The sequence below is a fragment of the Populus alba genome, chromosome 16 (assembly GCF_005239225.2).
Source record: "Populus alba chromosome 16, ASM523922v2, whole genome shotgun sequence".
Taxonomy (NCBI): domain Eukaryota; kingdom Viridiplantae; phylum Streptophyta; class Magnoliopsida; order Malpighiales; family Salicaceae; genus Populus; species Populus alba.
The window spans coordinates 3,734,385-3,752,278 of record NC_133299.1 but is presented as its reverse complement, the minus strand read 5'-3'; the positions used below and the strand labels follow the sequence as shown (position 1 = coordinate 3,752,278).

Here is a 17,894-nt window from a genome sequence, read left to right as displayed (position 1 = left end):
GCAAACACACTTGTAATGTATTAGAACCACATTGAATCTAATACAAAAAAAAAAAAAAAAAAATCATGCCAATGGACAAAATATTTTAAGTCGAATTCATTTTCTTCTTCTTTTCCTCCCTTTCCTTTCATTCCTTTGATTTTATATGGTATGAGCATTTGCTTCACAATTTCGAAGACTTCTCTAAATAATCTCACTTGCTCATTTAGCATCGAAGAATAGTAGACAACTTGTCTCCTCTTAGCTAGTTAGCAAACTTCCATTCTAACCGACAAACAGACTACAAAAATATTTTTATTATCGTCACTTTTTAATGCTCATCATCATTATCTCTTTTAAACTAGCAAGCAGAAACTACTTGTTCAGGAAGGCTCAAATCAAGCCTTTTATTTTTAGGTAGGGCTTGCATGATTTAATTTTTTTTTTTTTATAACACGAGGTGTTCGGGCTAGCTTGCGGGCACCATAACTAATCTCTGGGGTCCATTGAACATCTTGCAAGCCCAGTGAACATGTAAGGTACTGCGGGGGGTGGTAGACGTGTATAATAAGATTCGAACCCATATGCAATGGAAAAGAACAAGTCTCTTCCACCGCTGAGGCACAACCCCATGTGCAGCTTGCATGACTTAATTGATAGGTCAAAACCATGTTCATCCACCCTTCTTATCATAGAAAATACATCCACTGTCATACCCAAACCTGGATCACCTGCACTAGGCTCAACAAAATCAATTGATAATGAATACTTGAATTGTATTTTTGTCTATTGATGTATTATCTCATATGAATAATTGTCAGATTTCTTACTTTATTTGGACAACTCTAAAATCAACCCTGACTTTGCCAAACTAAAATTACATCTCTTCACTTGAGCCTTTTTAAACTGCAACAACTACCCAAAGAATTAATTTATACGTGTATGCATCATGGAAAGCAAACACCAATGAAGTGGTAACAATTAATAAGCCACTCACTCTTATAATTTTTAACCTATATTTGTTTAAAGTTCGATGATTAGAGTTCAAGGGCTTGATGATCACTTGAATAGCTCGAGTTGAACTAGTTACTTTCTTGAAATTGTATAGTTTTACTCTTGAGCCATAAATTCTTACATAATTATGACTTTTGCATGCTCTTCATTAGACCACGTCTACCAATAATGTTATAATCCTCTCGATTAATATCGATAGATAGTCCACTTTTGTTGATAATGTAACAACTTTAAATCTTATTTCTTTTCTAGTAAAAATGGTATTTTCATTATAAGGCATAATAAAGATCAGTGAGGTTAGCAAAATAAAAAAAAATTTATTTCGAGAAAGTAAATCAGATTCAAATCAACTATAATAAAACACCCAAACTTAGTGTTAAGCCTACAAAAATTATAATCATACTACCTTATCATATTTCCTTTTCTTTTCCAGTGTTAGTTCTCTTCTTAGAGGAAACTTTTGGACTTTTCAATTTTGGATCTTTCAAGTTTTGCCATCAATGCTTTAACTAATTGCTCTCCTCTAATCATGGTCTATTATGGCATCTTAATGTTAGAGCAACACAACATGTCAAGGCATAATAGAACCCTATATTAGCTTTGATCAAACAGGTGATGATAAAAAAAAAAATTAATATCTCTCACCTTGACAATACTTCAATTCATATACCTTAAAATTTCCTAATATTATCTTTTATTTTATATGTTCATAATATCATGAAATTCTTTTTTCTATAAGATAATTTTCTTTAGATAATAATGTTTTCTTTAAATTTCATAATCACTTTTATCTTATCAATGATCAATTTTTTAAAGTTATCCTTATGTCCAACATAATTAAAAATGGTTTATACAAATTGTAATACCAACCCTCTAACTATAGTCCTCAAGTGTTATCTATCATAAACTTTGCCATGGAGTTTGGCATCAATAGTTTGGTCATCCATGTTCTCGTATATTGCATTGAATTCTCTCTAATAAGGCTTTTCTGATTTTTCTTGGCCAAGTATCATTTTAATTAAATAGCTTTCCCTTTAGACAAGTCTAGTCAATCTCATTTAGGTTTATCGAAGCATATTGGTTTAGCTTTGTTAGACTCAACTTATATTGATTTTATGGGTCCCTCATCATCCTATTCAATGAATAGATATACGAATGTTTGCTATTGTTATTGATAATTTTTTTCAAATACATATGGTTTTTTTTTCTTTGTGTAATAAATTCAAGATTTATGATGTTTTTATCTAGTTTTAAAAGTTAGTCGAAAATTAGTTTTGAACTCATATAAAATAATTTTAGAGTCACCAAGGAGGCGAGTTTTAGAAACTAATTTTATATTTTAAAATTGTAGGCATTGCACATTATATTATTTATCCTTATACATACGAGCATAATAGGTTCGTGGAATGTTGTTATCGGTATTATTATTGAAATTGACCTCACTTTACTTGGACATACTTCTCTTTTATAAAACAATTTATCCTCATGTCTTTGAAACTTTTATTTTTTTTTCTTATCAACTAAATACCGGCACCAATTCTTCATTATTAATATTTTTTTCAAAACTTTTCAAATGATAACCTGACCATGCATTTTTAAAGGTTTTTGGTTCTTTATACTTTTTTATTCTGCATCGATACAATAAATATAAACTTGATTTTCACTTTACCTTAATTGTCTTCCTTGATTATAATTCAGATCATCTATGATATCATTGCATGGATCATGGTGCCTACATTGTCCATCATTGTACATTCCATGAGTTTCCATTTCCTTATACCAAGTCCACTTCATTAGTTTTCTCTCCATCATTATAGTCCTTATCTTTATATCCTTCTAATATCAATTCTCTATCTATTATCATTGTTTTGTCTATCTTATTATTTTTTTTTTTCTGTGTTTTTCTTTATCTTACCTCTTTTCCCTTTATATCTTAGTTGTTGGACTCCAAGTGTTACTTCATATCTCTCTCTCTCTCTGGTTCTTATTCTCCAACTTTAATATAGTCTTGTGTTATCTCTCATCATTCATCCACCTCTAGGTTTTTACCTATTACTTTTGATCTCAATGTTATCATGGATAATAACTCCTTTAATTCATCTTCTCCTTTGAATCTTCCACTACATATTCTTATTCATACTCATGTTATGACCTTATATTAACATCATCATAAACACTATCATGTCCTGCATCTTTTTTTAAGCATGATTGCTTCACACTTTTTATTGAAACCTAATTGTTATACTAAAGCTAAATAACATCCTAAATGGAATTCAATTATGGCTATAAAATTTGCTATGTTGGTCCATAAACACACTTAGTATTTAGTTTTTTTTTTTTTATCTCTCTATAAATGTTGTAAGCTGAAAATGGATGTACTTGATTAAATGGATAATCAATGAGTCTATTGAGTGCTATAAGATTCATTTGGTAGCTAAAGGGTATAATTAACATAAAGGTATTTACTTTGACGAGATCTTCAATCTAGTTAACCAACCAGCTACAATTCAAATAATTTTAGTTATTGCTACTTTCTAAGGCTAGTATATTTTTTAGTTGGATTTTCATAATGTATTTCTTAATAGTTTTCTTGATATTGATGTTTAAATACAACAACATCCAAGTTTTTTTTAATCTTTATCTTTTTTCATCATATATGCAAATTTTATAAGTCTTTTAAAATAGACTTAAATAGACACCATGTGCATTGTTCAATCAGCATAACCAATTCTTTTTATGTCTTGACTTTTATGGATATAAAATAAAAACTTCATTTTTATACACAGATCCTTAACCATATGTATTTATATTTTGGTCTATATTGAATATATCCTTATTACATGTAATGATCTTTATTTTATGACTCATCTAATTACTCATTTTAGCATATAATTTTTTATTCAAAACTTGGGTCATTTGAGTTACTTTCTTGGTATTTAGGTACAATATACTTCTTATGAGCTATTTTTCTTCAAATATCACTATGTCTTTGACATTATTCATGAGACTAGCATGTCCTAATGTTGGTCAATTTTCATATTGCATTAGTAGAATTCTTAGATTTACCGTCGGAATTTTCTGTCAGTATTTATTCTCATATTTTATCGGTAATAAATTTATTGACGGGCTCATAGATAAAAATGCTACATCGATAATTTTTTATATATCAGTGAGTCTGTCAATAGTAAAATTACCTATAGATTTACTAATGATAAAAATACGTCAAAAAAATTTTACCTACTTCATTCTATCGGTATTTCCCTCGGGAATTTTTTCATGTAACTGATAAAAATACCATATGCAATTTTGTTAGTGATTAAACAAGGACACATTGATATTTGTAGTAATTTTTTTTTCCCAACTCTTTAGAATATATCAACAAACTTAATATGTCGGTAATACCGTCAATAATTATTTAAAAATATTTTTAAAACAATCTATTTAACAAAAATAGAAATAATTAAATTAATATAAATCAAAACTCAATAGTGATACTCAATAATAATACTAAAAAAATACACAACAACTACAATTAAATAAATTAACTAAAAACAGTTTCCACCTAACCTAGAAAACATATTCCAAAACTCATAATCCAATACCAAATAAATTAATTTAATTGAAATTGAACAATAAAATTAAAAAAAACAACTAAAATCCAACAAAATTGATCTCACATAAAAAAAAAATCCTACAACAACATTCATACAATTATTAAGAATAAAAAAAATTTTAAATAAAATAAAAAAAACAAGTATAATGAAGAAAACTTAAAAAAAAAAAATCTTACCTTAATTTAATCCTATAACAACATCAATCCAAGTTGGATGTGTGCCTCCACCCAAAAAACATTTACAACGCTTATTAAAGCTTAATATTGATGAGAAAGCGTAAAAGACATTATAACCATATAAAAAAATATAGATTTATATTTTGTAATTTCCTTGCTCTAGTTTGAAAATTTGTTTTCTATATTGTTTCCATATGTACTAGGATTAGCCCATATATAAACTTGTAATGTATCATAAATACTTTGAATCTAATATAAAAATTCATAAAAAGGGATAGGATATTTTCTATCAAATTCTTTTTTTTTCTCTCTCTTTTTCTTCTTCTTTCCATTTCCATAATTTTATAGCGGCCACGGACTAATACCATCTTTCAAGCTAGTATCTCACCCTTCAAGATGCTGGAATAATGGTAAAGACTTTTCATAACTTTCTAGTTGTATGTTTGTTCTTTTTTGGGTTTAATGTGAAAAGAAAGTACTACACGAAAATCCAATGGATGCATAGGTATTTTGTATGGTTCAATGGATATTTAGTGAAATTCAAAACTATAAAAATAACTCATAATTTAAGTATTATATTAGCAAAATTATAATTTATAAACATGATTGATTCAGATTCTAGTTTGGATATAAAATCTTACTAAAATTGTCCTTTAACTCAATTTATTTTCCTTGCACTACTAGGCTAATGCTTGTCATCCATTAAGTTGTTGAGGGTTACTTTTATTATAGACAATTCTTAATTTCATGTTTTTAAAGTTTAGGGTTATGAAGAAAATGAAAAAAAGAAAGAAAAAAAAGCTACAACTTGAAGAGCTCGATTTTCAAAGAAAGTAATTACTTCGGGGTTTGCAAACTTTTGGATTAAAACAAACGAGGAAAAGAAAATAGTGCTTGAATGGGTTAGGTTTTCAAATTACTTTGGAATTTATAGGTGTCAAGTTTGGCATTTTAAAGAGATTTTATGTCAAAAAAAAAATTAGAATTATAGTTATCACTATACGTTGACCCATGCTACATTGCAAAGTCGAATTATTATTATTATTTAGTAAAAAAATGTTCAAAAAAATTTTAAAATTTCTTTTTTTAAAAAAAAGATCCTATAAAAAAGGTCATACCAACCTTGATTAACTTGTTAAACCAACGACTCAGGTTATGAAATTGAGATATCCCGATAACTCATTTGTTTTATTAAAAAAATATAATGTTGAATGATGAAATAAAAAAAAAGTAAACAAAAAAAATGTTAAACTATGTTAACTTTCCAAACCTATAACTCAAGTCATTAGACCAAAAGCATCCCACCTGAAAAAAAACACTAAGCTTGATCCTCAACCAATCAATTGTTTAAATATGAAATTGAAGAAAAAAGACATAGAAAAAGATCCCAAAAAAATAGCAATAAAAAAATAAGGATCAACATTGAGATAAAAAATAAATTAAAGGACAACTAAATATTTTTTATTGAAGGATGAAATTGAACTATTAAATGTTGTAAGATGAAATTAAAAAATAAAAACTCTGCAAAAGGATCTAAAATAATAAAATAGCAATTAAGAGACTAATGATCAATATAGAAATAGTGGACAATTAAAATTTTTTAATTGAAGGATAAAATTTAACTATTAAATATTGAATGATGAAATTGAAAAAAAAAAACTATACAAAAGGATCCAAAACAATAAAATAGCAATTAAAAAACTGATGATCAACATGAAAATAGTGGATAACTAATTTTTTTTTTATTGAAAACTAGAATTGAAAAGAAAAACTAATTTTAGAAAAGGAAAATTAAAAAAATGAGGATAACTACAAATCTTTTATTGAAAGGTGTAATTGAAAATAAAAATTAATTTAACAAAAGGACAATTCAAATAATGAGGATCAAAATTGAAATAAAAAATTAGATTAGAGAACAACTATATTTTTTTATTGAATAATGAAATTAAAAAAGAAGTTAATTTAATGAAAGGATTAAAAAAAAAAAAGAATGAGGATAAAAAATAACATATCACAAATTAGGAATAAATGATGAAATTAAAAACTAATTAAAACTTTATAAAAGGGTAAAAAAATAAAAATAAATAAAGACTGAAGTTGAAATTTTAATAAATCAAGGGGCAACTCTGAAACTTTACATGACTAGCATGAATTTCAAGGGGAAGAGAGAGAGAAAAAAAAGTGTTACCAGCATCGCATCATTGCACCAACATGATCCTAAAAGGAAGATGACAATGCGACACTTTCAACGACACAATAAAAATGAGATTTTAATAGCTAAAAGGTGTCATATGTGCCGCTCAAAGGAAATGGGTGTTCTCCACATGCTGGAAAATGCATTGCATATGATAGCCACTTTTTTTTTTAATTATATTTTATATTTATTCAAATGCCAAGTTGCCTTCATGCCAATTGAATAATAACAAAAAAAACAATATGAAAATACCAAAAAGCCCATCAATGCTAGTTTTAAATCTTTGCTTTGAAATATAATTAAGTCATTTTGTTATATTTTAAAAATAGATAAAGATTGAATTATTTTTATTCAATTTAATAATGATAAATAAATCTTGTGAAAATATCTCACCACCCCTAATAGCTAATTTACATGAATTTTTTATGGAAATAAAAAAACCATCATTATATAGTTTCTATAAGTACCATGAAGTTTGAATGAAAAATATTTTTCAAAGAAATTTTAGTTTTTATTAATACTTGTCATTCAATTTGAAAAATTAGGATTTCAAAATGTTTGAAATATGATGATTAAGTTTCCAAAAAAAAAAAATTAAAAATTAAAAAATTATTTTTAAAATATAAAGTTTTTTTTTATTAAGTATTTTTGAATCAATTTGTGTTTCAATTAAAATTAATTACTGAACATTTCAACAACTAATGTTTTCTTAGTAAATCAACAATATTAAGTCATTTTATGTTTATACTTACCTTAATATCCACTTTTAATTTTATGTTAGAAAATCTTGAAAAGCAAAAGAAGATTAAAAAAATTCCTAAATAAATTATTTAGAGGCACTTGGGAAATAATCATATTAAATCTCAACGACTTATTAAGGAAATATTAGCTTTTAATATCTTAACCATCCATTTATTTTAAAAGGCTCGGATTAAGTGAACACAGGTTAAGATTTTACGGAGTCGAGATCCACTCCACTCCACTCCAATGATCGTATCCTCTCTCGCACGTGTCAAATCCTCATCCTAATTTAAAAATACTTTATTATCCACTAATTTCCGAGAAATTACGAAAATATCTAAACAAAAGCCTTGTGTTCTTTTCTATTCATTGACAACAACGTAAGACATGATCGAATTCCAACTTTAGTTTTTGTTTTTTCTTCTTTCTGAAACAGAAAAAATATACAACAGATTGTGATTCTGGTTCTTCCAAGAAAACGATGGCGTCATCGGACATTGGGTTAATTTTGGAGAACTCGAAAGAGCTCGATCGGTTAAGGAAAGAGCAAGAGGAAGTTCTTTTAGAGATTAACAAAATGCACAAGAAGCTTCAAGCTAGTTAAGTTTCTCTTCTATTCTCCCTTTTTTTTTGTCATCAGTCTTATAGATTAACGGGTTTTTTTTAGATTATTGAAATTTTGATGCCAGGGAGAGTTCCTATTTTTAGCTTGAATTATGTTAAGATTGGGTTATATTTTAGGTTATGCTTAATGGGTTTGTTTCCTTTTTTAGCTTGAATCATGTTGAGATTGGGTTAAATTTGAGGTTACGCTTAATGGGTTTGTTTTATACTGGTGAATTGCATGTAATGATAACTGGGTTTTTCTCAATTCGTAATCAAATCTATGCAATGTAGTACGTAGGTTGCTTACAGGTAATCATTTTTAATGCAACCTGTGGTAAGATTTAGCGATGACTCATTGAATTAAATTGATGTTATGAGTAATTGAAGTTTAATACGGCTATGGCATGAGTTGATTGAAGTTAGTTTGTAGTAAATTGATGGCGTGGAGATGGTATTTACACGGGTTTTGTTATACTAGAAAATGAACGTGTCTCATGTCTAAGTAATTTGCAAAGCTTGTAAAGATTGAAAATGTTTGGTATCATTAAGAATTTTTTCTTAAATGTTGTGATCGCCAGCTGCTTGGGTAAAGAAAGTGGGGTGGGGGAAAGAGTCTTAACAAAATCCGTCATTTTATATGTTTCTTTGGAAAAAGGAAAATACATGCTTGCCTCATCACGTTGTTATACGTGCTTGTAATGCTTTATTTGGGGGTTATTATAGATTTGGATGGGATTTAATACATCTCAGGTAACAAGCTTGTTATGGTGTGATCTTCATTTTTTCTACTCATCTTTTGCTTGTTCGTGTAAATAATAATAATAATAATAAAAGAATTATATATGTGCTGTTATTGAGTGATCTTTGTGTTAGCTCTGCACAAAAGCATCTTTGTTAAAACTGTGCCTTACACCATGCTGTTGATGCAAGGCATAAAGTGCCAAGACTACAACATTTCTTAAAGTGTAGGTAAGGTGCCTTAACTGGGCAAACATGTATACCTCAAACATGAGCCATCAAATCGATGATATTTGTTGAATTTTTGTAGTTGATGGCATAGCATGCTGAACCAATTAGTTTATTTATTTATTTTTCCTTGTATGATGTTTTGCTATTTTGCATTTTATTTGAAAGATACATGTCTTGCTTGAAACGACATGCTAAATAGACTTAATAAGTTAAAGTTATTAATTTTTCCAGTCTTTTTTCCTTTTATGTTTTTATGAATCATTATCATGTAAACCATTTATTATATTTCAAAGCTGTGTTTTATTTCCTCAAGTTTACACCATGTCTTAAGCCTTCAACTTCCGTCCAAGATCTGTTGTTGCTTAACTGCATATAGCACTTTTAACAACACAGTGCAGAAGCTAATGAATAGGAAAAAGTGGAACCTGTCTCTGGAAAACCAAGTCTTAAAGATTGGCTTTCTTCTCCAACTTGCAATTTTTTTTTTTATATATATATAATATACCATATACACTTCCAGTCATAAATAACACATGCTGGTTTAAATTTCTACCTTTTAGAGAATTGTTTTAGTAAGCTCAGCAGCTAAATTAAAGAATATCAAAGGAGGAATTTTTTTTCCTGCTCATGATTCTATGTTAGATTTCTTGCAAACGTAATGTGGCAGATGATTCTTTTTGCAGTTTCATCCCCTTTGCATCCTCTGTATAGTTGTAAATGTGCATCCCATTAATTGCCTCTCGAAGTCTAGCTTGTCAAGCTTTTCCTCCCCCTTTTTTCATTCTTAGCAGATAGTGATTGAATCTACATAAAACTCTAGGATATAATTATTAAATTTTTTTTTACAGCTTCTGGATTTTTTTATTTAATACACATTGTTAACTATTACTGCTAGTTTATATTAATGAAAGATTTTACATGGAACAAATCATACAAAAAGTGCTTTCATATAGATGTGGCAAGTGATGGATGGTTTATATAAAATTAATTTGATTGGTTTGTCATGAACTAGAATAACCACAGCAATAACTGGTAATAATTGTTTGCAAGATTTAATTGTGTTTATAGCATTCCTCTTCAACTGTTCTATTAACTTTGAATTTTTGCTTTTTAATGCAGCTCCTGAGGTGGTTGAGAAGCCTGGTGATACCTCGTTGGCAAAGCTTAAAAGTTTATATACTCAGGCCAAAGAACTTTCAGAGAGTGAAGTAAGGTACATGTATATAAATCTTTAGTAAAGTTAACCACTCTCTCCCTTCTGACTAAAGCTGAGTGTTTGTGCTTGCTCAATAAAATTCTTTCATAATGTGTAGTATGTTAAAGATATGCTGTAGTGGATGGCTCCTAACATGTGTTAGTTTTGAATGTAATTGATAGTTTAGACCAACCATATTTCTCTCTCTCTTTGGATGCAGTGTTTCCGGTGCCCTGTTGACTCAATTGGATGCTCTGTTACCATCTGGACCTCCAGGTCAACAACGAAGAAGGATAGGTGTGTGCTACATACTGTTGAGTTTTGCATATGAGATGTGCATATAGAAAGTATTTGTGTTTACTATAATGTTGTAAGGAAGTTCTCATGTGTAAATTAGTGAAGGTCTATCACTACATGATGTATTAGGGACTCAAATCATTCATTTGTATTGAAGTGAAAGTAAACTCTGCAGCAGTATATGCATACATTTATGAACATAAGGAGGCTGGTACGGGCTACGTGCAATTCCAAAAATTGGAAATCAGTGCTCAAGCTGCTAGATATCAAGTACCTTAGGCATATATTGAGCATCTCTTGTAACTTGAATGAGCATATAGCTATTTCACTGCCAAGGAACCACCTCACACCCTCAAGGATGAAGTTCTTTTGGAAGACATCCCTTGTCTCAAGACATTAATTCATTTATAGAAGCTTTGAATATTATTAACTACTGTCCTTGGTGCATGTGTTGTCCAATGGCCTGACAACAAAACCAGTTGTCTCAATATAAGACCATTCTTTCTGAAGATAACTTTAGGTCTCTGGTACTGTGCAAAAGATTTTACCAGCTAACTACCTGGGACTTTCAATAACTAGAGATTGACATGTTCATTGGTTATGATATATTGCACCAAGTGAGCATGAGACAAGACCTTATACAACTAAATAAATACTGAACACAGGATAGCATTTAGACATGCAAACATGGATGGCTGAACTGTAGAATAGATGACTTATGCCTAGGAAAATGAATTTCATTTTCTCTATCTTGATTTTAGTTAGATGCTGCTACTGTTATTTGAGAAACTCCATATATCATGAGAAAATGTAATATAAATTGCAGAAGGTAATGATCAGAAAAGGAAAAGAATCAAAGCCGATTCAGATATCTCAAGGCTCTCTCCTGCAGTAAGAAGTCAACTTGAAGCATGTGCTAGTCTAAAGGGTGAACAGGTTTGCATGTCTTTTTAAAGAACAGAATATATTTATATCCCCTTTGCTTTCTTTCATTCGTTGTTTTTTTTTTTTTTTTATATATAATTATTTTGCAAGTTGAGTTCCATTTCATTCTGTTTCGCAGAAGTGATTGACATGTTGCTATATTCAGGTAGCAGCTAGGGTCACAGGTGATAATGCTGAAAAGGATGAGTGGTTTGTTGTAAAAGTGATTCATTTTGATAGGGAAACAAAAGAGTAAGTTGAGCTGTTGTACATGAGATTCTTCAATAATTACCTTGCCTAATAGTTGGATCGCTTATGATGTGTTTTGTTGACTATTATAATTTGGCGCACCATATTATTAATTCATTTTTAATGGTAATTTTATAGATGTGAATGCATTGGTATTTCTTTGATGCTACCTACCTAGCCTATTATTTAAGAATGTTGTCATGTATATGGACTATATTTTGATTGCACCTCTAACCACTATGAAGCACATATCCTTAAAAATCTCTGATCTAGTCCTATCAGGCCATATCCGATACCATACTTGACCCAATACTTCATGATATGCATGGAATATTTTGGATAATTGAGGACACAGAAAATAATATTTTGAGAAGATTGTAGTTTATAATTTTATAATATCAATCAAAGCTTGCATGGATTATAATTGGTGAATATTGTTGAAGAAAATAAAAAAAAAAAATACGACTGTGCATTCTTGTTATAGTTGTATTCATTCACACTAATACGAGTGCATTAATAGAATATGCTTTTTTATTTGCTTTTTTCTTAAAAAAATAGCTATAGCTTACATCTTCTAAAATATAATAGAGTAAATGGGAATAAATATTAAAATTTATCTGTAACATATCATATCCTAAGATTTCAAGAATTGACATCACGTTTCTATACCGTGTCTTGCCCGTTCCCTGTATCCCTATCCGTGCTTCGTCACCTTGAACTATTTGGAGTCAGTTACATGTATACGTTTTCCTCATTTTTTTTCTTCTATTTGAGCCAAAAACCCTCACAAGTTATTGTGATGCTAAATCAGGTTAAATATATTATACATGATTTCTATTTTCAAATAAATGCTAAATGTACATAATCTTAAAAGAAAATGCCACTCCACCAGCTCATTTATTTCAATATGTAATCTTCTGGTACTCTGTCCATAATTAGTAACTTTATGTGCAGATTCGAAGTACTTGATGAGGAGCCGGGAGATGACGAAGAGAGTGGTGGCCAAAGGTTGATTTGTCTTTTGATACACCCTTATTATCAGGAACTGAATTTCTCTTTTGCAGTATTTCTTTCCCAGAGATTGTACATTAGTATCTTGTGATTTGTCCTATGAAATGCCTTAACCAAGTATGCTGGTTTACTCACTTGAATGGTTTTTTTTTTTTTTTTCACTTGCTTCAGAAAGTACAAGCTGCACATGTCATGTATTATTCCTTTCCCCAAGCGAAATGATCCTTCTAGTGCCCCAGATTTTCCTCCTGGGAGACATGTTTTGGCTGTCTATCCAGGAACAACAGCACTTTATAAGGCAACTGTTGTGAGCCCCCTTCGGAAGGTAACTATTCCATCCACCTAATTAGATTTGAATCCAAACTAAAGTAACTGCAATTTTCCTTGGAAATCCTGCTCTTCAGTAGTTTTGTTTCCCAGTTTTGAATATGGTTGGTGACTGACTTTGGACTGACAATTAATTGTATTGTGCATGCTGTGGGATGCCATCAACAAATCATTCTGTGTTTTTCAGAGGAAGACAGATGAGTAAGTAATATCTTTCTCATGTTCTATCCTTAGTTTGCTGATTTTGGAAATTGTCTAGTATTGTTCTGGTGTTTACGTTATGTTACACTATAATGGTTGCAATATTCCATGCCCTTCTCCCTGCTTTCCTTTTCTTCGTTTCTTTGCTGATGGTTTTCTTTATTCTTTTTCTTCATTTTTTTTTTGTTAGATAGATGAACACAATGATTATTCCAAAGATTCTCTTAATTGTTTTATCCAATGAATCTCCAATATGGTAATATATAATAAAATAGGAGGGCTAATCTGGTAGTCTATCTTGACATATTTAAGAAACAAAACTTTTGCAGATTGTAAATGGTTTGCCCTTAGAAGTACAGTCTGGAACAAGATATGTTATGCATGTGGTTTCCAAATGCTATGCCCTTCTTATTTATGTTATTTTTATCATGCTCTCATAGCTGCTATTGTTTTGGTTGGACAGTTATTTGCTGGAGTTTGATGACGATGAAGAAGATGGAGCCTTGCCTCAGAGGGTTGTTCCCTTCTATAAGGTGGTTCCCTTACCAGAAGGGCATCGTCAATGAGTCCTTGTTCATAGTTGTGTGTAAATAAAGATCCTGTGTAGCAGTGTAGCAGTGTAATACAGACCATGCATCTCGCATCCTCTTACCTCTCTTCTTTCTCTGACCTAAAGGGGCAATGCCTTGAAAAGAGACGTACCATATTTATTTGTTTGGTTGTGTAGTGAAGTGGCTTTTCCTTACACCGTTCTCTGTTTTTGGTCGTGAATTTGTCATTGATGCAACAGAACATTTAGATTTTAGGGAACCCAAGATTGCTCCATGAAGGTTTAAAAGTGAGTAATTATTGAGCGCCAATGGTTAAATGCAGTTCTAAATCTGGTCCGATCTAGGGCTTGTCATGCTAAATTTGACCTTGAATTCAATTTGTTTTTATTTTTCCTTCATAAATACAATGAGAGTTCAACGGCAGGGCAGAGGGGCCTAGATCACTGGGCAGCCAAGAAGAGTCATGAAAGATTTGAAACCAGAGGATTACAAGCTAAACTCCTGCCTTGTCGAAATAGAAAGTAATTAAACATACTCAAGCTTTCAATATCACCATCAAGCATTCACTCTAGAGTCTAGTCCATAATTGAACAAGTCATCCATGAGATGAAAATTAATGGAGTACGGAAATGTTTGTTTATTGCCCATTGTTCATCTGTTCTCTTTAGTTGAGATACAATTTCTCCAGGTCTTCATCGACCTTTCTCACCGACACTGGCAACCTTACCCTTGCACCTTAGGTTTTGACAGCAAGCTACTCTATTAATGGCACTTTCAACACTAAGACCCCCTTGTTTTGTCTATTGCTTGCTACACTCACATCCGACGACATGCTTGAGTAACAGGGATCGGCGGGTCTGTCAGAGAACCATTCTGTGTATGATCAGCAACCCATTGGTTTGCAGCCTGAGAATAGTGAACGCCATCCCAGCTTATGAAGACTGATGGATCTTTACAAGAGGCACCGTAGACTACAGAATCGTTAACTTTTCCTTTGTTTCCACACCATATATGGTCAAAATTCACATGATACCCACAGCAGACCTTTAGAGGATCAGCGAATCCTGCAAATTGAAGTGCGTACAGCATTAATGGTGAATCTTGACAGGAGGTTTGCTTGATGAACTGTGTCTAACCTAGTTAAAAAATGATGTTGACCATTACCTAAGTTCTTTGCATTGCTAATAAGTCCATACTTAGCAGAGTAGACGTCCACATACGTTATTGCTGCTTCTGGGAGCTCAGCTTTTAATCTGACAATCCTCTCCTTGAGTTTGCTGTTAAACTCGATCGCCATTTCATTTTGAGCCTTGACACAGCCATGCTCGTCAAGATAACCAGGTGCTGGGTTTGATACATAGAATAGATTCACAGGCAAGCACCCAATTGGACCTGTGTTGTGTATCCAGAATGCCCTCCCTCCTTGTTCATATAAATGCTACAAAAATGTGTGAAAAAACATGTTGGTAAACAGAAATCATCGTAGCATATGCAGCAGCACTACTTACTTGGACAGCTGATGCCAACTGGTTAACGATGTCTGGCACTGCTGCACGAAGCTGATCAGAACTCATCTTTCTAAAACCAACAGAAAGATCATTTTGGCCTATATCAAATGTGTACAGAGCCTTTGAGAACTCCTCGACCCTGGGTAGTTTTTCTGCATCTGGGGTACTTTTCACTAAACAAACATCATGAAGAAAAGAAAAACAAGTCAATATCAATGCAATGATAGGCTGTCTGAAGAGAGGGAATTTTGATTCAAATTAGTAACCTTGATTGTAGAGATCAGTGGTCCTAGCTTTGAACTGATCAAATTGAACAATCTGCATATCAAGAGCAAATGGACTAATCCCGTACTCAAATATGGTCTCGTTCTGCCTCCTGATGGTTGATCCTCCTGTGGCAAAATTTGCACCATGCCTATAATTTGTTCCAATTGAATTCAGGTATGCACTCAAGTAGGGTAATTTGAAGCGCTCAGCTGCATCAATAAATAAATAAATGGTCGAGCAGCCACTTAACAAACACTCAATAAAGAAAGTGAGAAAGAAATGTAAGTGTGATGCTGCATTGCTGGGATGTTTTTCTTTTCTTTACCTATAAAGTCAATAATCAGGCGGCCATCAGAGTCTCTGCCAGCAGGTTTGTGAAAGAAAGCCTCACCATATGGTGCAGAGATGGGCACAAATGCAGCTGATATACCACCAGTGTCTGAGTTTGAGTCACCGAAGTTGTAAATTGCCGGGAACTCACAGGGTGGCAAGGGATCAGCAACTACAACAGAACTCAAAAGCCACAAAACCACAAGAAGAAACCAAGTTGCCACAACTGATCTCCAAAACCCCATTTGTCTTTGTCTCTATCAATCTATCTATCTATGCTCGCTCTGGCTCTCTGGGAACTTCTTCTGGTGTTTTAAGGAGACCCAATGGCGCAAGGACAAAAGTATATCTCCTTTTTCTCTTTTTGGGATCTGAAGTAAAAATCTACTTTTCTCTCCCTATCTCTCTCTCTAATCTTGGCCACTCCTGTTTTCCACATACGAGACCTGCTCTTTTTGGTGGTGTCATCCACCATCACTGCCTGCCGTTTTATTAGCAAGCAAGCACTATATGGTTTCACACCGTTGAGTTGATTTAGCATCGGATGGTATGGTCTTATCCACCGTCAGGTTTTTTCATATTTATATTTCTTTTATTATTTATTAAGTAAAGAATTTCTATTTTTAAAAAAATAAGCTCATCAATCTTTTACAGCAGTGATTGACATATTGCATTGTGAATTGTTATATTATAATACCATCTTTGTCCGTTATTACAAAAAATCAAATGACTTTTTTAAGAGGATTAAATAATATTTTTCAAAAAATTTATTTGAAATTATAAAATTAATCGAAGGTATAATAGTCTTATTCACACACAGGTTTTTTCACATTTATATCTCTTTTATTATTTATTAAGTAAAGAATTTCTATTTTTTTTAAAATAAACTCATCAATCTTTTACCGCAATGATTGACACATTGCAGTGTGAATTGTAATATTATAATACCATCTTTGTCCCTCATTACAAAAATCAAATGACTTTTTTATGAGGATAAAATGATATTTTTCAAGAAATTCATTTGATATTATAAAATTAATCGAAGGTATAATAGTTTTATCCACGGTCAGATTTTTTCACATTTATATCTCTTTTATTATTTATTAAGTAAAAAATTTTTATTTTTTAAAAAATAAACCCGGCAAACTTTTAAGGGCTAGACACATTGCAATGTTAATGTGGATTAGTATAGTGAAATAGTATTTTTGTCTTTCATTACAAAAATCAAATAGTTTTTTACTAAATAAAATGATATTTTTCATGAAATTTATTTGATATTATGAAATTAATGGAGGGTATATTTTTACAAAGATAAAAAGGTATTTCGATATTTTTATCATGTTTATATTTTTTATTATAATCTATTTGAATTAGGGGAAGTCCGGATTCTAACAAACAAAAATAATAATAAAAAGAAAAAGAAAAAGTGTGCACCAATCTTTCATGTGGCTTGTGTGGTGTCTTCTAAAGACAAAAAAAGATCTAACTACCATATCTTCTGAAGTATTTAGCGACAATACAACTGATGAGGCAATGCATGAAGCACAATTCCCGGGGGTTGGATTTTGTTTTCCACTCCCCCTCTTTCCTCTTTTTCTATTTCAAGTTCATGTTGAGTTAGCCAAAATTCAGAGTTGTCTTATTTATTTATTTTTAATTGTCGTCCTCTTTCTTTTTATTGGTTTTTCTTTGTTTTAAATTGTTTTTTTATTTCATTATTTTCATTTGATTTTATTTAATT

The 17,894-nt window shown here is 31.1% G+C and overlaps 2 protein-coding genes across 2 annotated transcripts; one reads left to right on the top strand and one right to left on the bottom strand.

Annotated features, from left to right (window-relative positions):
• The first annotated feature begins 8,084 nt into the window (after positions 1–8,084).
• LOC118050560 (SAGA-associated factor 29 homolog A) lies at positions 8,085–14,242 on the top strand. Its single transcript, XM_035060954.2, has 9 exons — positions 8,085–8,317; positions 10,413–10,506; positions 10,709–10,785; positions 11,612–11,721; positions 11,876–11,961; positions 12,913–12,966; positions 13,141–13,294; positions 13,484–13,497; positions 13,961–14,242. Exons 1-9 carry the CDS (start codon positions 8,200–8,202, stop codon positions 14,061–14,063), a joined length of 810 nt encoding a protein of 269 aa, XP_034916845.1. The 5' UTR covers positions 8,085–8,199; the 3' UTR covers positions 14,064–14,242.
• Positions 14,243–14,534: 292 nt separating this feature from the next.
• LOC118050550 (GDSL esterase/lipase At5g14450) lies at positions 14,535–16,600 on the bottom strand. The gene is made up of 5 exons (XM_035060945.2): positions 16,149–16,600; positions 15,823–16,032; positions 15,557–15,729; positions 15,213–15,486; positions 14,535–15,112 (listed from the first exon to the last, which is right to left on the bottom strand). Exons 1-5 carry the CDS (start codon positions 16,396–16,398, stop codon positions 14,865–14,867), a joined length of 1,155 nt encoding a protein of 384 aa, XP_034916836.1. The 5' UTR covers positions 16,399–16,600; the 3' UTR covers positions 14,535–14,864.
• Positions 16,601–17,894: the final 1,294 nt, after the last annotated feature.